Source organism: Cygnus olor, chromosome 16 (assembly GCF_009769625.2).
Source record: "Cygnus olor isolate bCygOlo1 chromosome 16, bCygOlo1.pri.v2, whole genome shotgun sequence".
NCBI classification, from domain to species: domain Eukaryota; kingdom Metazoa; phylum Chordata; class Aves; order Anseriformes; family Anatidae; genus Cygnus; species Cygnus olor.
In genome coordinates, this window is record NC_049184.1 from 784,298 (window position 1) to 805,664 (window position 21,367).

Sequence of the window (21,367 nt, forward strand, 5' to 3'; positions counted from 1 at the left end):
CAGACGCGCGTGACCTCCAAGGCGCAGGCGGGCAGGTCCAGCAGCATGGCCCCGGTGACGCCGCTCTCTGCGGGGACAAGCACGCGGTGAGCGGCGCGGGGAGCGGCGCGGGGAGCGCCGCCGCCGCCGCCCCCCCTTCCCTCCTTCCCCCCCTCCCGGCCCGGCCGCCGTTACCTCGGAAGCGGCGCAGCAGGCTGGGCTCGCCCACGCCGCTGCGCGAGAGGTGCTGGCAGAGCCGCTCCGTGTCCCACAGCCGCGGGTCGCCGTCGGCGGCGGGGCCGCCGGGCCCCTCGGCCGAGCCCTGGAGCCGCGCGCGCTTGGCGGGGGCCGCGGCCCAGCCCGCCGCCGGGCTGCCCATCGCGCCGCCGCCGCCACGCAGGCGCAGCGCCCGCTCCGATCCGCGCCCGCCGCCCCGCGCTCCGCGGGGGCACGGACGCCGCCGTGACGTCAGCGCGGCGCGGCCCCCGGCCATGCGGCCGCCCCCCGACGCCGCCGCCGCCGCCGCCGGCCGCCTCCACGCGCGCGGGCGGGAAGCGCCGCGTGGCGCCCGCCGCTGCCCCCGCCCCGTCCCGCCGAGAGGGGCCCCCCCGCAGGGAGCGGCCCCCCCGCACCCCGCACCCAGCCGAGGCGGCGGGGCCGGGCCCGGGGGTCTCGGGAGGCCGGGGCGCCAGCGCAGAGCGCCCCTGCCGCCCCCTCCGCTGAAGCCGCCGGTCAGCGCGGGCACCGGTGCCCTGGGGTGCTGCTGAGGTGCGCGGCAGCCTCTGCCCTGGTGCCAGGCTGGATCGGGGAGCACCCATCAAGGCCAAGTGCACGGCGGCCCCTTACTGCCCAGGCCATCTCTCTAGCATCCGACGCAGGGGGCTGCTGTCTGGAAGGAGCTGCCTTCCACATCAAGCTTCGATCGAGCCCGCGCATCGGTGGGGCGTGCAGAGCTGCCCCGGCGAGCTGCCCCCACAAGGGCAGGTTACTGTGAGGAACCGAGACAGAAATACCCGCAATCCAGCACCAACACCAGATGGTTCATTGTCCCAAACCCAGTTCAGTCACAGGCATCGACCTCCACAAAGATGCTCCCAAAAGACATGGCGCTGTAACGCTATTTAGCAAATGGTTATTCCTGCAAACAATGCTTCTGAAGATGCCCGAATCCAGTGATCTACCCTTTCTAATCTCAAACCACGAGCTTTTTCACTGTGTTTCCCCCCCCCCCGTGCTGCTGAGGAAGGGCAGTGAGAGAGTGGCTTGGTGGGCACCAAGCATTTAGCCCCCATCAAACCACCAGAACACGCTTCTGGGAGTTGCTATGTTTTCATCACACCGCAGTTCAGACACATAGCAAAATGAACAACCAAAAAACTTAATAGCAAAAAAACCTTTCTATGCTTCCTGCAAAGTCTTAGAGCTTACGTCATACTATAGCGATTTGCTTTTGTAAGCGAGTGTTGTTTTCTCACTTTCTAGTTCTTGCCAGGAAAGTGCACTTAGTGCTCAGCCTGTTTTTCATTTGCCTTTGTCTTTCCATCCCCCTCTGGGGCTTTCCGAGATTTCCATCAGCAAATAGCCCTCACCGTCCGAAACGAAGCAGCCTGGCTGAGGGCAGGGCCCACTTACTGAGAGCAAATATGCCTCTTCTCAGAAAGAACATTAGCAGACAAGAACAAGCTAGATCCGTTAAGGAACATGACCACATGAAGTAGTCTCACACCTTTTGACAAAGCACACGTTTGAAAACAGGGTAAAGAGCGATTATTTCTGTGTAGAGTCTTATTTTTTTTTTTACTTTACAGGTTTCTACTAGCACATTCCTGGTTTTGGTGGGCTCCATGAAGCAGTGCTACAAACACTCAAGCTTGTCTGCCTGAAGGTAGGACCGTCGAAGAATTGCTAAGTCCACAGCAAAGCAGTCATGACCTGGAGCCTGTTCTTTCCACCTCATTGCTTGATCCCTGTATTTACATGTTAACTAGCTGATGTTCCTGTGACTGAACTCTTGCAAAGCTGTTTTTGTTACTGGGAATCATGACAACAAAAGGCAGAGGATATTTGCAATCAGTACCTGATTTGGGGAGCAGTGCTGTGGGGTGTACAGGGTGAATTGGGCACCCTAAAACCAAAGCTTCCCTGTTACTCCCGTGTATTAACTTTCAAGACGAGGCACAGCACAGAGCCCTGTGCTCATTAGCCCTGCCAAAGTCTCTAGCTCACGTTCAGCAGGGCAGAATGGCTGGGAACCACATGCATAATCCATCTCTGCAACTCACCTGCCTTCTTATATTCTTTTGGTCACTCAAAGAGGTCAAAAAAATGTAATGCAGTTGATATTTAGATGACTTGTCAAAGCAACATCTTCATGTTCTTCTGTTTACCAAGAACTGCTACTTATGTGATTTAGATTACAATAAGCTTACTTTCTTTGTCCTGGAGACAGATTTAAACATGCTCAACTTCTTTGTTCTGCAATCACAACACACACTTATTGTACCTTCTGTGAGTCTTTTTGTGTTTCCAGCTCTTAGTTCCTCAAATGTCAAATAACCAAAACATCCTGCATGAATTACAGGACTGGAACACAAGAAGAACGTTTCCTAGCACGAAACTAAACTGAATTTCAGTTTCAATTCCCCACAGTGCTTAACCACACTATGTATTTTTGCAATGCCACATCTTAGTATGCTGGAGATGTGGCAACCTAATATTAACATAATTCTTATATCTAAAGTGCTAGCAGATTTATTGTATTCTCCCTGGTGCTGTTAACCTTTCTTCCTCTGACTTTCTGAAATACTCTATTGTAGTAAACATGAAGCTCTGAACCCACTTTAGGCGGTGTTAAGGTGGCGATCTTTTCAGTTAAAGAATTAGTGAGAATCTGTTTGGCTGGGAAAAAAGTGTCTCACTAGATAGCATGTAGTTTTCAAGACTGGTGCTATAATCCTACTTCTCATTTTACACCCCCTGTGATGCTTTCCCCTCACTGGCATTTTTATCTGCAAAATTATGTTTAAGAAAAAAGAAATTTGAAGAAGCACAAAAATGGTAAAGGTCTTATAGGAACATTACAGGAAATGCAGAAAGAAGACATCATGTAATGAATTACCAGAGAAAACAGAGCAACTCAGGTTAAAATATTTTTGTTTATTATAAAATACATATTTACATGTGAAGGCACTTTAAACCGTTACAAGCATTTCATATAAGCCATTGTTTTAGCTGTTTAACAAGTCCAATAATATTTTTCTATCATCACCTAAACAGGTGAAAAAATCTAAACTGTATCCAGTTGCAGTATATTCATTTTTCTAATGAAAAAACAGTATAGTTAATGACAACTAATAAGGATTTGAGCACCATCAGTTCTCTACAGTTTCAGAAAATACTGTAACAGTGTGATGAGCATATTCGTGAGGAAGAGAGAGATGCACATGGTGTTAAATTACAACCAAATCAAGTACATTCTTACCTTATAATACTGCTGAAAGACGTACGCTATTAAGCCTTACATCTACCATCCAGAAAGACTGCAATCATCCATGCAAATAAAGCAGACTCCATGGAAGGCTAAATCAAGATTCCTCATTACCCCCTAATAATGCAGGAGGCTTTTAGGGACAGGATTATAATTTGAATGGATATAGTCGTAACAGCACCAATGAGCAGATAAAGACAGACAGGTTGTTTTTCTTCTACACTTTGTCTCAAGATCTGAAGACAAATATTCAAATAAAGGAATCTACATTAAAGAATCTACATTAAACCTAGTCGACTGTGTGTCCTCATACTGCAGCTCTGTACAGGCACATCTTTCAGAAATAAGCACCTTTTTCTGAAAGTCAAAAATCAAGTATTTAAGTAGTTAACAACTCAAAAATGAATTACAATTTGTAAACTTGCTATTCCTTGCTGAGTAGGGTCCCTGCACATGTACACTTTTAAATACATTTTCCCTCCATCTTTGCTGTCCAGATTCACTAGCTGAGACTGAGATCACACTAGTATTCTTCCCTGGAACCGTGGCACAGCAGATCTTGCAGCACATACTAAAACCAAACAATGAAGTAAACAGAGCTCTACATACAAGTCCTATGTATTTTTTTTTCTCCAGTACAATGTACACAAAACAAGTTGAAAAATGCAGTGCTGAGAAATTTCTATGTCTCTAACCCTAAATGCAATTATGAAATAAGATCAAAATACTGATTTACAGTAATGAAAAAAAAAATGACTTTTTCCATTTTAGCAAAATAGATCCTATCAAATACTTCAGCGTTAACAGGTTACTTAAAAGAAATAGATCCTGGAATTTACACATTTCCAATGAAACCGAGCCTTTAATAGCTATAAAAACATATATACAAATATGCCTTATCTGATGGGCTTACATTCAGTGTAGATACTACACAACAAGAGACTAAGATCTTCAGGAAAAAATAAAATGAAGAGATACAATTTGTTAAATGAATTTACACATTTCAACAGCTGTAAGGCTGGCCAAAGCCCAAGCTGTTTTTCATCTGTAACCACCTTGTACTTCTTCACAGTTAAGCTACAATTCACATGAACAGCTTCTACAGCAGGGTTGCAAATCAAGCTTCTGATCTGAAAGGAGTAGCTTCCATGGCAGCATTTACTGGCTCGGAATAAAGTTAGTTCGGACTTACTCAGAAAGTTATCTCAGTGCTTTTTCAGATTTCAGTGTCCAACTTAAGCCACTGCTGCTTCTACTTTTTGATTATTGCCTATGTTATTGCAGAAGCTCTCTGATCCAGGTTGTAACATACATATTTGGTGAAGTTCTGATGGGAGATAGAGCACAGGACATCAAGTCATACAGTTCAAAACTATTCAGCTCTTACTGAGGCTGAATTATCAATCTGTTCTCCACTCCAGTTATTTCACTGTAATGCATAAAATTCCACATTCTTTTAAAAATAAGGCACTTATAAAGCTTCTTCCCCAAGTACCAAAAGCTTGAGACCCTTAACCGACTTCACTCATTTCCTTACTGTTTTTATTCCAAAAGTAACGCCCCTGTTCCTAGAAGCTGAGTTACACTCAGAAATCAAATACTCTATATTAGGTTCAAGAACATCCAACATGGCTTTCTACAGATCACTCATTTGCTAAATCAGCTTGAAGAGAGTATCTTCCAGCATAGCAGGTTCTTTAGGAATAAAGATCATCACCACTTTCATTCTCTGGCATTTACTACTTATCCCTTGCTTTTTGCATCCTGCAAAAGTCAGGTAAAAGTTCAATGTTAAACTTCACAGTTGTCTGTATATACCACGTTGGAAATGCAAGAAATAAATAGCACGACAGCTGTATCAAGCTCCATAGCTTCTAGATCCCACAGAAAACTGGCAGTTTTAATGATTTGCTCTTTCACTGACAACATCCTGGAGACGTTTAAGTAGAACATCATCGTTTTCCTGGCAGAGTCGCTTCGTAGGGGATTCGGTATCACTATCAATTGTTATTGCTCGTTTCTTACTCCTGTGTTCACCTTGTTTTATCATATTGTTGATATCCTTCAAACTCTGCGATCAAGAAAAAAATTTAAAAACAATGTGATACAAGTTAATGACTCCATCTGAAACCTGATTTGGTTCTCAGTTATCTGAGAACCAAGAAGTTTCTATTTTGAACCTCTCTGCTGAATGAGTGAAGGATTCTACATAAAGAACTGTATCCCTCGCCACAAACTGAGAAACTGGTTTGGTGAATCCCCATTGTATTAGAGCACGTTCTAATTATGAGATTAATTAACACTCTCCCAAATCAAACATGTTCAACCCTTTTATTTTCTACCTTGGAAGGGCTCCCATTAAATTTGTATAGTAGTGCAGTTCGAGGTGTCAAGCAGGCACCATTCTTATGAGGCGAAACATAAACCGAGTGCTGTTGAGAGATCCGTCGAGGTGATACGGGCTGTTGCTTAATGTTGGGGAATGGAGACAAAGGAGGGGCTTCCATCTGAAAGAGAGGACAAATCCCCATAGGATATGAATCAAAAATTACTGAAGAGGTGTAACTTCACAGAAAGACAAGACTCTCACACTTCCAGGTTTCCTTTATAACATTTTATCCTATAGCAGTTAAACAACTGAGCAAATGTCTGCCAAACCACAGAACAAGTTTATTTCCCATATGTGTTACACAGATGCTCCACAGGTATTTTAGCAAATGGGAACTGTTACATAAAGATGCTGAAAATGGGGTTGTAAACGGAACTGCGTCTGCAGTTTGTCCTTTTGAAAGGCTGTTAAAGCAAGTCCTCATAGCATTACCTACAACTTCTCAACTTCTGTAACCATGCCAGGTGAATATACAAAATACTGACACAGAGTGCCAGGAAAACCACACTGTGTCTGATTATTCAGTAGAGCAAAACTCCAAAATAATTTACTTACTACATGATCCTGGTTTGTAATATCGTACTTCAGTGCAAATGATTTTACTCTTCCTACATAGACCGCATTGTAAAATTTAATAAGATCTCCTCTCTCCTCTGTTCCTGACTCACTGGAGTTCTCTGCTGCAGATCTTCCCGAGGAACTACCAGTTTTCACAGATGAGTCTAACAATAAGAGAAAGCTTCAGATTTCAGAACACAGTATCGGCAAACTTCATTCTTTAAACTTGTATTCAACTGACAAGAACTCATTCATAAACTGACCAATTAATGAGATGAATTCAAGAATCATGCTTGCGACAAGGGTGCATTGTATGTGGTTATGAGCATTAGAAGGAGTTAAAAATCACTGCTAGCAGGCTAGTGGATTATGACTGAAAAGGCTAGTGCAAATCTTCACTTCTATGCTGGAAAACTGTAGCAAAAAAGGGTGGCAGTATCAATCTTTTTTCCAATTTTTTTTTTGTTTGTTTTAAAGGAGTGAAAGTCATAAAAAGACATTTTTTGCTCATCTTTTTTGGACTGCTGTACAATCCTCATATAGCAATAAGCAAATTAGCCAGGATGTAGAACAATGTTAACATGCTCAGAACCTCGACCTTGCCAACACTCAGCACAAGTGCTATGCAAACTTGCAGCAAAATTTCAAGCAGCCTGAGAACTTGCAGCTTTTAGCTTCTGTGAAACTTTCTAGTGATGAGCTGGCAAAAAAGTAGCTTTGTACTCAACTCACATCTACTGCAAGGAAGCCCCGAGACCATCTTTTCAGGCATGTAACTAAATGGTTGTTCAGTAGAAAAAGCTGCAGCTGCACAGCAAGTATATTGCTGTTAACTCTTGCCTGCTTAAGCCAGACCCTACTGAACACAACCTTCTTCTTCATTCCTCCACACTGTTTACTACCAAGCAAAACAAGGGAACACAGAATAAAGCCTCTTGCAATCACTGCAACATGGAAAGAAACATCAAAACCTTCAGCTGATACCCGTAATTCCTTAGTGTGTCTGTCTTGTGTCAGAGCACAAGCACATGTTCGTGTAAGCTGCTGTCAAAAGAACATGAATTAATATGGCAAAAAGAGACACTAGTCTCCAACTGATGCAGAAGTCTAGTAGGAAAGGAAACTGAACAACTTTGTAACCAAGTAAACGTGTTTGACAGAACACCCTATGGCAGTACCACTATAGATGCCCTACAATATCCAAGAATTGTGGAGCTGCTAGACAGGATGCTGAACCTACAGATCAGCACTTTCCTGGACCCAGGCAGGACATTGTAAGGTGTTTAAAAATGGCACTAATACTCATTCAAGCAGTTGAATCCCACTCACCGTGGGATTTTGCCATATGGAACAGCCTTCTAAATTCCTTTGTGTGTCCTGGCTGAAGATCCATTCCACTCATGGGCTCATACACAGGCTTGTAATCTATCTTTTACTGACAAGTCAGTAACAATGGGCATGGAACAATTTTCATACTTCTTCTCAAATCCTATTTTTCTCTCTTTCTTCTCTAACCCACAGCAAAGAAAATACCAGCTATTTAAAAGAAATCTACTTGTATATGCAAATTTTGGTCTAAGACAGCCACTATTTTCTGGAAACAAGTAGTCCATATTTAAACCTACAGAATAGGCGATAGCATATTAGAAAAAGAATCTGTCATAATATTCAGATACTGTTCATCTTTCTTTGTTAAATGGTGTTGCTGTCCAAGATGAGCCATAGTAACACTGACACAGTAAGGAAATGCTTCAGTATCAAGCTATCAAATTTAAGAAAACAAAATAAAACATTTGTTCCAACTGGAAAGCATATTTTCGATATCTAACAAACAGTAGGGCTGCTGATAAAATATATTTATCAGTATTTTCAACAATACATTTCTTTATTTTAAATGCATTTTAAAATATAAAACTTATTTCTCTTCTCCTTATTATTTGACAGTTCAGTTCCTTAAAAGCATGCAAGTACATTTTTAAAAATACCAAATTACTTTGCTGTACCTACCTTCTGTCATCTCTACATCTTGGTTTTTATTTTTGTCCAAAAGGACATCATCAGAAAAATTTCTCAACAGAACACTCCTATAAACCTACAGAACACAGAGGGAAAAAACATTCTTAACAAGGAAAACGTGAAAGTCAGAAGATTAGATTATATCCATCTGAATAAGAATGAATCTAATTTTGAAGTTGATTCGATTTTCCCATTATCATCGTAAACATTTGAAAGCCACCTCTTTCTGATATTTATATGAAGGAAAGGTTGTATCATTTACTTACATGGCTGTTTGCTTGTGGCTGATTTCTGTAACTTTTCATTATGTCCTGAAAAGTTCTTTCCTCTTTGGTTACCTGGAAAAGAAAAGGCTATTGAAGACCAAGTGCAAGCAGAATGATCAGGCTGCTCAGGTCCAGTCTACTCAATTAGCTTCCCTCTATACAGCCTTTTCATGAGCATTAATATGGTGATGGGATAGTTCTGGAGATGGGAATATGAAAAAAACCACACATTTTTCATGTCTAAGCATTCTTTTTTATTTCAGCTAGTAAAGCCTTTTTTTTTTTTTGCATAAGATACTTAAGAATTATTCCTTTTCAAACTTTTCTTCCAGTGATACTAAAAATTAAAGAAGGGAAGCATTATTACACCGAAAGACATTTGTGAATTTAAAAACTGGACCTCTTAACTTTTCTAAATAGAAAATGAGAAAATCCTGAACAAAACACCATGCATATAATTTCAGCTTTCTTTCATATGTCAAAATTGCTCATTTGTTACTAGATGGCTGAAAAACAAAGTCCTATTTACGTTTTCAACTGAACTAAACTCAAGTTTCCTAAACCTACATGTTACCTTTGCCATGATATAAAAGGCACAGAGAAGGAGCTGGTCCAAATGTCTGTCCTTCATTAGATCAGCACAATGAACCAACGTGAATTCAAAACACGTCCATATCTTCCTGCGCAAATCATTGGAGACATCCAATTTTAAGCACAGATCACGCAAACGCACACTTGCCAGATGATAAACCTGGAAGAGAAAGACATGCAGTTAAGAGTCAAGCCTGCTGATCTTAACCTAGTCTGCAAAAATGAAAGCCCTCACCAAAGTATAACTGTTTTATACTTCAATACTTTGTTTTCACAGAACTTGCCCCCTTTGCTCAAGTCAGTGTCTCCAAATATTAAACTGTCAACTCTGTTCAAATGTTGGATGCTTATAGAAAATCTGATTAAAAACATTATGACTATGCCTTCTATAATATATCACTCACTCACTATAATGGAACAGTTAGGACAAGCTAAAAGAAGAGACATACTTTAATTACAACTAAATATAATCTTATATGTTCAAGCTGACAGATTTTTTTTCCCCATTTTGATTACCAAAAACCTGTTTCAAAATCCGAAATAACCATCAAGTGCAACATTAACATTCTTCCATTTACTTCAAAAGTTCTCACTTCATTGATAGTAATTAGGTGCATTCTTTATGCTGGACAGCAGGAAGAATTCATCTTCATTTTCACTTGTTCTACTGAACAGGAACAAGAAATGGAAGCAGGGGAAAACTATTATTATTGTGAATGTGATGATCACTATAATGAATAGGTCAAAATTCTTTTGAAGACAAATTTAAGAGAAGATTTTTGTTCTTCCTAAGAGGAACGTTGCCTACCACAGTTTTTCGAATATATGGCTACAGCTGAAGTATTTCCCTGCTGAGATTAAAGCTTCCAAAAAGCAGTCCATGTTCATGCCTAGTAGCTAGCTAATCAATTCTTAATCAGTTCTCAGAAAAAGAGAGAGACTGTTACTACTAAAATTAAAGAACCAATACTTCAGACACAGGATGTGGCTTTCAAGTGTTTCCGGGAATGAGTTTCTGTACATACAGATACCATAAAGGTGAAAACTTCTGAAAATAACTTCTCTAATAAGATAATTGTAGCCAATAAAAAAGTTTCTCTCAAGCACCCAGTTCTTAACCTACCCTTTTATTCCTCATTGTTTCAAGAATTTATTTCGTTCTAGAAACTTTTAGATAGCATGTTATTCGCCACTGATTTCTTGAGGCTCCATGCCAGCAAGATCAACACTACTGGGTAGACCTCAGAAAACTCCAAACAAGAGAATATTGCACAGGATCCAAAACAATTCAGTTTTTAAATGAGCATGACACAGGAGGGTAATCTCATTTTTGGTACATCAAACCCTTGCAAATGTGGGAGGCAATAAGAACAAACGAGGTAGTTAAAAAATGCCAATATTTCCTAGGTAGTTATGGAAGCTACTAAAGAAGAAAAAGGAAAAATTGAAACATCTCATGCATCAGAGGGAGGGCTGGAACAATATGGGAAATTGAATTCTCTGCAACATCTTTTCTCTTCTCCTCCCAGCTACATGAGAATTGTTCATGCCAAAGGAAAGGTATGTGAAGACTGAAAAGTAATGTAATGTAAATTGCTCAAGGATTTTTAGCATGGCCACAAACAGAAGTAAAGCACTATCTTTTTTAGGAAGTTCTTACCTTTCTGTAAAACAGTGCCAAGGATCCCGTTTTCTTTGGTTTGCTTCCTGATGATAGATGCACTTCTTGTGCTTGGCTCACCTGGGGGTGGCAGGGAGCCTGAGCCTCCATTTTAGGTGGTTGACCTAAATTCATGGAAATTGGTATCAATGTGATCCCACCCATTTCATGCGCAATACCTGGAGATGATAGAAAATGATGATGATCCAGAAATAAACTGCTTGCTGCCACCATGCTGCATAGTTAAATTGCAAATCCTAAACTCATTTACAAATATTTCATACTGAAGACATTTCATCCTTCTATATTGGATGCTAAAAATACGGAGTCTTCAGAAATTATTAAAAAGTACATTTCTGGTAATGCTTAAAGGAAGATGATGATTGTGAATAGCCATTTCTAAAACTATCTAAAAGTACAATGTTGACAAGAAATTGTAGTCTCTGTAGTCAGTGTACCACTCTTTTGGGGAAGATGGGCATTCCTGTTCTTTTTTTGCTATTATTTTGCAAATCTAACAGCACATTATATACAGTCCATATTAGTTTGTGCAGTAGTAGTAGTCAAATTCTCTTGCTGAAAATCTCCTTAAACATTAAAAGTAGAGAATTTTTCAATCCATCTAAATATACTTAAGACACAGACTTTAAATTCAGAAAGGCTACAAAACTCATTTCTCATGTATCCTTATCAGAAGTAGTCAAGCATCAGCCAGCTTCAATAAAACTTTAAAACCACACTATTTTGCTGATGTTTATATGTAGCTCTTTAATAGCAATTTCAGAGTCTTTTTAGATTATAATAGATAAAAAATAAAACAAACAGCATTGAATCACTATTGGAGTTGAGAACCAAAGCCACACTTAATCTGTGATGAGGTGTAATTGGAAGAAGGAAGAACTCTATAACTTTGTTTGCAAGTTGGAATCCTCAGGACACTTGTCAGATATCCGATCAAAACACAGAATGAGATGTTAGTATAAAAACTTAAGTTTTACTATTGTTTGTTTTGTTTTTTAATAAAGTCATATATGCTCTTTTAAAACAGAAAAAGTGACACGTGTTCAAGATGCACTGTCAGTCTAGATGGATCTTAAGAGCAAGCAAAACATCTCATACGGAAAAAAAAACCAGAAAGAATTCATACCATGCAGTGGGATAGTAACCTTCTGTCCTACTTTTCCTGGTACTGTAGCTGTTGTCATGGTCAGTACTGTTTGTCCAGGAGAAACTGATATATTTTCAGTAGCAATGCTTGATGCTGGAGCAATTGTCAACTTAGTTCCCTCAGTTAAAATCTTTTCCATCTGCATTTCTTTGGGACTGTCATCTCCAAACAGTCTTCTCTTAGCACTTCCTGCTGTAGGGGAACTGTAGCGCTCATGAACAGAGATTGGTGACAACGGCTGCATGTCTAGTATGCAAAGAAGAAAAAAGATAATCTTCAGAGCAGCTGCTGAATAGGGATTCTTCTCCACAGGAGGAGAAAAGGCTATTCTCTCAAACTACAAAACCAGAGTGCAAGAAATTGTTTCTGATTAAGAAGTAATCTCACCATTCACTGTTCTTAGGCAATATGAATAATGACTATACTCTTTTAACTCTCTCCTTTTACTCTGTAACAGAGAGTTTGGTTTTCATAATCTGTTATTAACATGAAAGAAAAGATTGACCAAGCTATCAGTGCCACTTGTGGGCATACCATTCTCCATCAAGCCGAAGCCTTCTGGCTAACTGGCAAGGTGAAACCAATTCTGGATGTTACTTCCAGTCTGCCAGGATGGTCTCCTCAGTACCGGGAGCACACAAACATTTCCAATCCCAACCATTTTCAATCTGAAGTTAGGAAGAGCACTTGGTACCAGGTTCTCACACAACGCAAGGTCTCACACACTCCTACACTTCTATAGGATACCATCTCCAAGTTGCTTTCCCTTCTGTCGAACAACTCACTGTAACATCTACAACAACTGCTTATACATCACTCTCCTAATGCACTTGAGTATTTAAAAAAAAAAAGTTTTGAGTTTTGTAATGTGATTTGCCAGACAAACACAAAAGGAGACAACATCACAGTTCATAGTGCACAAGCAAGAACTTATGAACTACTGTTTGGGATACAATGAAAGCAGCAATTCCTAACTACTGAAGTGTGAAAAAGCAACAGCTGTGCTGCCACTGCTTCTTCACCCTCACCCTTAAAAACAGTTCTATGTGATACCTGGAAATCTGCAAAGAGCAAGGCAGTTCTTCAGAGGAAAAGAGTATTGCAGACAAATTATCGTCCTCCCCTCCTGCAAAAGAAAGTTCTGTAGGAAGAGGACTAAATGCAGCCCTATCATTCTGTAATGCAGTAACAAGAGGTGACAGTGACAACCATCACTGGTCAAGGGTTAAAAAAAAAAAAGCAGTGACAGGGAGAGCGGAGTCTGAAGGATCAGAATAACGAGAATGCAACAGTAGTTAGAGCTATCAAAAGTGCTGGAAACTGCAAAGAGGAGGACTTTAAAAAGAGTCACCAAAAATCCAGTCCAATTCAGTGAGACAATAAAAACAACAGCAACCACACACACACACACACCCCAACAAAAAAAATTCCAACAACAAAAAAACTCACAACCAGGGAAAAATCTGACCAGCAAAGGACCATAAGCTACCAGATGACATCCCACCCCAAAAGTAGGGTAACAGTCTTGCATCAAAGCAAAGGCGAGTTCTGTGCCAGTTCAGACGTGAAGCATTATTAACAATCACTGCTGCTGGTAAAACACATCAGTGGTTTGACTGGACGCATCTAGACTTTCCCTAGATGAACCGAGTCTGCACAATTCTGAATGCTTAATCCAGATTCAAGACTGCTCAATTATGAAGTAAAAAAAAAACAATCCCAATCCAAATTTGCATGTTCAAAATATATCAGAAACCTTAAACATACCCCTTCTTAAAGTCCCACCAAGATCTGTCCGAACCTCTTTAACTCGAGGATGAACTATAGGAGATATCGGCATCATAGGCAAATGCCCAAGCCCACTTCCTCCATTGCTTGCTTCAAAATTACTGGGAAATATTACCTGAGAAATAAGAAATACCAATGTAAGATAACACATAACTTTCCCTTCATGTCAATGTATTAATAAAAGATTGTTGTTTTCATTTTTTTCCCCGGAAGATAATGTAAGTGTTGAACAGAGTTCTGTATAACAGCAAGAAAAACATCATGATTTTTTAAATAAAAGGCTAACATACTTCTTCACATGTTGGGACCCTGTTTTCTGAAGCCTGGAGAGCACTCCAGAGTGCCGAGTCCCGAGTCCATGCTAGACTCTCAAGAATTTGTTCCTCAATGCTGTTAAGGTGCTTCACCATGTCTCTGGAAAGTCCTTCCTCAGACCGAATCAGTACTTCAATAACCTAATGGTAACAAGACACACATACAAAAGCAAAGTCATATCACTCATGTTTAACGCTATCAAACCACTATTCATTTCAGGATCCTGTTCAAAACCTCTCTTCAACGTAGAGCACTCCGATGTCTTCCTCACCTTGAATCTTCCCAGCCCTCTCTGATTCCCTTTCGCAGCCCAGCTCAGAGACACCGTAAGATTTTTCATCTCATGTCACATCTCGACAGGCCTTTGCGTCTCCTTCTTTTCCATTTCAGTACAACTGTGCATGTGTGTTGTGTGTCCATACAAGCAACACAATTTAAAATATCCATTACCCACGGTAAATTTACATGAAATAGAAATGTTAAGCCCGTGCATTTGCCTTTATTTACTTTTTAAGTACAAATAATTAGGGAACCCAGAAGTTGGAAATGGACAGCGAGTGTCACCTCAGTGCAGAACAACCCCTCGCAGGGTGCCTTCAGGCCTCTCTCACCACCACCGTGCATACACCGAATGAACGCATGAAGCATGTGCGGTGCTCACACCTGGTCAGATACAAACAGGTATACCCGGTCCAGTTGGGCACGTGAAAGAACCCCAGCATTTAAGCTTCCCCTCCTTTCAGACAAGCAGCCCACAATCAAAGGGGTTGAAAAACACTGTTTTAAAGTTTAATTTAAGAAAAGGCCTTAACATGTACAAATCAAGGTTGACAAGAGCTGAAAAGGGCCCTTGGAATACCATGATCCATGTGGGAGTGTGGCCCTGGGGGTTGACAAGCCCTACGGTTGGTGATAACATCAGACTCTTAACGATGAGGCCATCAGGAACGTAAAGAGTTTAGAGGGAACAAAGAAGGGTGATTCAGGAGACGCCTTGCTGTCTGGGTTGCTTGTTCTCCGGGGGTTGCTTGTTCTCCGGCCGTTAAGGCATGGAAGTTGCTGGGTGTTTGTGGTTGTCGGGCAAAGTGGTTGACCAATGAATAGTTAGTGGAAAAGGACTGCTGTGGGGCGAATGGTGTAAGAAGGGAGCCTGTCCTCAATATGCAAGGCAACAAGGGTAATGAAGTTATGCCCTCAATATGAGAGATGAAGTTAGGCCCTAATTAAGAGAGAACGAAGTTATGTTATCAATAACGAAGTAGCGGTTACTGATCCTAAAAGAACCCTGGTATCCGTGTGGTCATTACGCTACAATCCACACCCCTATGTGCCACTGCAAGATCCACTTTACTGTGCTGTCTCTGACAGATGAACGTTCAACCTGTTTCTACAAAGCTCCAATGATGGAAATGCCCTAAATTTCCCTGGGGGACTTATTGATGTGTTTACCTATGTCTAGAAACTAAGAATCCAAAGAATAAAATGACAAGTGGCACAACTGGAATGATAAATATAGTCTCTCTCACGTGAGGTCTTTGTGACAAAAATGCCTTGAAGTAAGAAGAGTGCCACAAGAATGTACGCTGAATCCAGTATAAATGTATTCCACCAAGTTGCAGCTGCACCAGTGCATGTAAACTACTGAAAGTCAGAGCAAGACTGACAGACTTGTTTTAGGTTCACTACTGCCTTATACCTGAAGCTTAAAGGAAGACGGGAGAATAGAACGTAAAACAGATTTCCCAAAGGGTTGAATATTTTTGGTTATTATTCTCTAAACAGAACTAATTCTGATTTATTCAGTACTAACCACAGTAAGCTGTCAGATATCTCAAAAATAGCAAGCATAAGGATAAAAGGATCAAACAAGTTCAAGAATAGAAATTACATTGGGAGCAAAAGGGAAATGAGTTTAAAAAGAGCAAAAATAAGAGAACAGTCAGGAAAAGAGATTTTATGCTCTATTCTGTAAAACAAGAGAGGAAAAGAAATTTTGACTGTACAAGCCTGTGGTAAGTAGTGGTAGTCAAAGGCAACTAAGGATATTTTTGTTATTTTACCAGTAATAATCAGAACTAGGATGCAACCAGTCCTACAGCATGCAGTCAATAAATACAAATGTTATTAAAACATATGTCTGAATGCTTTAGTCTACTAAAAGTTGTCTGTGTGTGCATGTGTATATATGTAAAGCAGAAGTTTATCAACAGCACGTTACAATTAAGTACCATTTACAAAATGGTTTTATTGCTTTAAATTTCAGCTTCAACTCAAGCATTACACATTCCAGGTAATATTAAAGACAGACAGAATTTAAAATAGGCATGAGACGTATTAACATCTGTCCTTCTCCTATGTGGCTACCTAGGAAGGAAGAGCATCATCCCTTGAGACTGTCAATCCAGTAATATGCCGTTTTGAATACAGATTTAGACGATATGTATTTACCTTATAAAAATAGAATGGCCTGAGGTCAAGTACTTCAATTATCCAGGGAAAGGTACGAGGTGAGCTATATGCAAAAAGCACAATCTCCAAGCAGCATGCCATGAGGGAGCGGTGAAAAACATCTTGTTCCAAGAGAGCCTGAAGAGATTATAGAAAATGTCAGTGATCTGAGGTTAGGGAAACAGAGGCACGTTTTTTTAGTAAGACAAAAAAAGCCTTCTAGGCACAATTAGAGTCACCTCAAGAAAATCCATCTTACATATAACTTTTTTTTTTAATTTGTTTTTTGAAAACATACAAGTCCTTCTTAGGGGAAAGCAGGACAGATGGGCTTCTCAGCAGATCTAGGATTAAAAAAATCTCAAAAGATACTTAAGACTTTGCCACATCTAAGAAAATTCACAGAAGAACCCTGAAAAACATTTAAAAATGCAGACAGATAATGCAAGCTTTGCTCTTCACAGTCAAGCCAGAAAGTGACTACAGAAAAGTAAATCCACAGCAGCACATCAAGTCCTTAGACTATTTCAGTACTGTGCCATTTGAGATTGAGTTATTGCTTTTTTCTACCTCCACAATCTCCTCTTCTTACATGGAAGTTTAGACTGGAAGTAGATTAACACTTTGAAAAGCATCAGTGTTTTCATACCACAGTCAAATGAATTGGTATCCGTATTGTGAGCCACAAAGCGGATCAAATACGTTGCTGTCTAACATGAAATATTGATATTGTTAATGGAATAAAGAAGAGAATAAAAATTATCTGCCCTGAAATTAATGATTCTGGAAATAAACACAGGTTAACATAATTAATAATGCCAGATTTATACCGTTTTCAATAGTAGTAAAAACTACATTTAGGCACCTTCCATATACTTCTCTTTCATTAAAAATAACAATGTATACAGATTGCTTGTCCGCGGACTGATCTGTTCTGGAACTGTCTGAACATATCCCCCTACAAATTCTCCTCTTCTGCTAGTTCTTTACTTACAGTCATGTCCTTCCCATGTAGTCTTCGTGTTTCTTGTACCATTATAGTCTCCAAGATTTTATAGTACAAGATCTCTGCCAGTTTTAATCTGTTTACAGCAAAGTCTGAAATTTAAAACCAAAACTGATGAAGCCCTATGCTGTTTCCACAAACAGCCTCAGACTAAATTGACTTGTACTTGGCCTTCTCTAACAAAACAGTACATGCGTGTGTATAGATTTTGCAAATCCAAATAGTATGCTTAGAAACTCACTAGTCACAAGAGCAGCACACAAATCTAGAAACATTTTAAAGAATTGTGTATTTTAGTATTTCTAGTGAAGTCCTTCTGCAAACAATTGCAATAATAATTTTCCTATTTGTATTTCATTTCCTTTAACTTTTAGATTTAAGAAGAATGCACACTTACAATTTTTGATAAGATATTTATAGATTCAGTGCTGTCTTGGTTATCCCATTTTCAACTGTAACCTTGTTTTTATTTTTAATAAAATTTTATTCTTTATAGTATTCTGCCTGACAGCAACAATTTTCTGTTTGGAAGTATTGTTTGTTAAAAACAGCTCCACTGTATTAAGTACTCATATGATAGCATATATATTCATTTTATTTGCCCTCATTTATTATTTTGAAACATCCTGTGCATTTCATGTTCATACCTATATGAGATCCTGGTTGTTCATCTGTTGACTGAGTGTAGCTGCGACAAAATGTCTCACCTATTTCTTTCACTCTGTTTGTAATGCTTTCCATAGGGCTGCGTGCACAAGACCTACAGCAGAACACAAAGATAAAGCCTTGTTTGTATAAGTAAATATCCTGCTTGCAGAAAAAAATAAAATAATAAAAAAACCAACTAATTTTACTGAGCTTTCCTCATCAGGCAATAACCTGTATTACCATGAGCAACAGAGGAAAACATAAAATACAAAGAAAGATTGTTTCCTGTTTTCCTTTCCTAAGAGAGGCTATGTCAATTTGAGAGCTCTTTCTGAACACTTCCAGATTTGGAGCAAATCTGTACTTAGAGGAAAGTGGCTTGCGTCTAGGTCAAATTGAGACACTGAGTTATGCTGAAAAGCTAGCATTGAAATAAATTATGGTTTCATTGAACAAAGCCTTCTAATTAATTTAAAAGTTACACTTCCAGGGAATTTTTACTTGAAAGAGAAAATATTCGAAAGCATAGACTATTCCATGTAGTCAAAACCACAGTTATTTCCCATTTCCCCCAATCAGACAATACATATCCTATCATTTGCTGAACTCATATCCAAGATGAGGAAAGCATTCAACACATTTCTTATCTGAAGATTCATTGAAGGACTCAATATTTGTCCTAGTTTTAACATTTAAATCTCTCTTTGACAGACAGGTTATTGCTTGAATGAACTCACGTTTTCATTACAGATAGATATGCTAACATTGTAATAATATCAATTGAAATAGTATCAAGCAGTCTTTAAAAAACAACAACAAAATAGAAACCTGCAAAATAGAAATGCATCTTGCTAAGCATTTGTAATGCAAACTTTTAAGAAGAAGTATTAGAAACACCTTCAAAACATGTAATTTCAAAGATGAGAACTAAAAGTAGTATTTTCACCTAGTTATGAAGGTTGCTATAAAATATTACTTGCGCACATCAAATATTAAGCGTTAATTCTAAATGCTCATTATTACTGAATAACATCTGGAGACCTTACACCACAATACAGTAAGGCCATGCTTTGCATGGAATTAGACAAATGCCCAACACCTTTACAATTATTTAATATTACATTTTTACTTGTTATAATCTATGAAGCAACACTGATCTAGTTTTTACTGCTAAATTATTTTGTTTACACTCATCTGCTTACACACCAAGATTTTCAAGTGCATTTCACTACAGTCAGCATGCAGACATGCATCTAGGAGCCAAAAGTATAAACTGATTTACAGAACAGGGACTCTGTCCTAGAAATGGTGATCAGGAAAGCCTGGGGTTGTAATCAGTAGTCACTTAATATATGATTTCCCAGCATCATACGGTGGCTGAAAGAGATGAACGAGATGTTGGCGATATCTCAGGGGTAGGAGGGTCTAGCTCTCCTCGAGAAAAAGAGATCATTTAAAAAACAGAATGTTTTACTTACGTTAAGACCTGTTAACTGGAAATAATACAGAAGCACAAACAAAAAAAATCTGCACCAAACAAAAAAGTCAATTTTGAGCAAGGAAATAGGCACAAGCATGAGAAGATGAATTTTCACTTGTATGAGAACAATCGCAGAGGATGTACTTACTCAAAAATAGTGATCAGTTGTTCACTCGGTGCATTTTTCAGTCCAGCCACAATGTTCTGTAACCGACTCACACTTTGTGTGGCTGAAGCAACAGGAGTGATGACAGCTTCCTTTTCTCGTAGGTATCTTCTTCCAGTCAGAGGAGTTGAAGGTGCAAATGACCTTTTCTGTGAGACAGAAAAATAAGCAATAAAATCAGTCAACAGTAATGTTTCAAAAACATGATCTCGTGCAAAATCACTTGAAAGATTAAAATGACGCTACTAACACACTACCTGAAGGCTGCCAAACCTGTGGTCTCAGAACTCAATAAAAAGTAGTTCAACTATAACAAATCTCCAGGTAGACAAAAACAACGAAGTTTTTTTCTTAATAAAATCTAGAAAAACGAGACTTTAAATCTTAAAGTCTGCATTTCTGCTTAAATACTGGAAAATACAGAGCAAGAAAGAGGAAGCACATGCTTCCATTCAAAATCTCTGGGTTAGCTGGGTGACATGGAGTAAGCGGCAGAGCTGCCTGGGCAAGGGTCACAGGAAAACATTCTTTGTGCAACGCCGTTCTGGTGCACCTAGAGCCCCCTGTAATAGAAGTAATGCAATGAAGTATTTGGTTTTGAATGATCAGAACAGACCACATTTTGAAGATACATGGAAAAAAATGATGAAAAGTTATGCCTGTAATCAGCATACATAAATAGCAACAAGGTCATTTTTTTATACTACAGAAACTGGAGTTTGAAACTGATAAATTCATTCCAAACCACCATGTTTAGTTTGAATATGAGATACATTTATATTTGGGACAAAAACTTAAGCTGTATGATTCATTTATACCAGCAGTAGCATCTTGTAATAAGCAGCAGTATTTTAATTGGTGTGTAACAGTAGTTATCAAACAGCACGAGCTCCTTTCACACAGCCTGGCACACTTTTTCCCCTTATTCAAGTTCAAAAAGTTATCGATTGAGTATTTTCCCATACACCAACTTCATTAAATACATCTCACATTTTTTAAACATAATGAAATACTACCTCTGCTTATAGGCTACTTTTTGTAACAAAATTACAAAGAGTGAGGCTTTGGTGGGTTTTATATCTTGAATATTATTTTTCATTGAATAGTATACAGGTTATCTTTTCCTGTCATCAAAAGGAAACATCAGGGAAACAAGTAAATTAATCCAATGTAAAGGCTTCATGGTGTTCTTACTGGGTATAAATTAAGTTTGAAATAACCCTAAGTCTATATAGTTAGGTCTCAACTACTTATAGATTTTTCTTGGACATAAAAAATACTAACTCACACATAGAAGTGCTCCCATCCTGCTTAAGGAGTAGTTATTTACTAAATTACATAGGAAAGAAGAAGACACTGCCATTTCTCCTTAGCAAAACTGTCCACTGAAGCCTGCAAATGT

The 21,367-nt window shown here is 39.4% G+C and overlaps 2 protein-coding genes and 1 long non-coding RNA gene across 6 annotated transcripts in view; 1 reads left to right on the plus strand and 2 right to left on the minus strand.

The window, feature by feature from the left end:
- Positions 1-385, minus strand: part of SAMHD1 (SAM and HD domain containing deoxynucleoside triphosphate triphosphohydrolase 1) — a 31,078-nt gene extending 30,693 nt beyond the window's left edge. Inside the window, exons 1-2 of one of the 2 annotated variants that reach the window (XM_040575580.1) lie at positions 175-385; positions 1-67 (exon numbers count right to left, since the gene is read on the minus strand). In XM_040575580.1, coding sequence (XP_040431514.1) covers positions 1-67; positions 175-358 — 251 coding nt within the window. In that variant the 5' untranslated portion in view covers positions 359-385. Of the gene's footprint in view, positions 68-174 lie in introns of those variants that run through there. The other variant, XM_040575581.1, reaches the window with a different exon arrangement.
- Positions 1-5,320, plus strand: LOC121078908. The gene is made up of 2 exons (XR_005824778.1): positions 1-86; positions 1,788-5,320. It is a non-coding gene; the product is annotated as an uncharacterized LOC121078908 (long non-coding RNA).
- RBL1 (RB transcriptional corepressor like 1) overlaps positions 3,116-21,367 on the minus strand; it is a 24,917-nt gene continuing 6,665 nt past the window's right edge. For all 3 annotated transcript variants that reach the window (XM_040575579.1, XM_040575577.1, XM_040575578.1), the window contains 14 exons: positions 19,948-20,114; positions 18,319-18,431; positions 17,660-17,763; positions 16,666-16,803; positions 14,193-14,357; positions 13,882-14,017; positions 12,094-12,360; positions 10,947-11,125; positions 9,270-9,446; positions 8,696-8,767; positions 8,421-8,505; positions 6,411-6,577; positions 5,809-5,973; positions 3,116-5,537 (listed from right to left, as the gene is read on the minus strand). In XM_040575579.1, the coding sequence (XP_040431513.1) occupies positions 5,367-5,537; positions 5,809-5,973; positions 6,411-6,577; positions 8,421-8,505; positions 8,696-8,767; positions 9,270-9,446; positions 10,947-11,125; positions 12,094-12,360; positions 13,882-14,017; positions 14,193-14,357; positions 16,666-16,803; positions 17,660-17,763; positions 18,319-18,431; positions 19,948-20,114 (2,106 nt within the window). In that variant the 3' untranslated portion in view covers positions 3,116-5,366. The remainder of the gene's footprint in view (positions 5,538-5,808; positions 5,974-6,410; positions 6,578-8,420; positions 8,506-8,695; positions 8,768-9,269; positions 9,447-10,946; positions 11,126-12,093; positions 12,361-13,881; positions 14,018-14,192; positions 14,358-16,665; positions 16,804-17,659; positions 17,764-18,318; positions 18,432-19,947; positions 20,115-21,367) is intronic.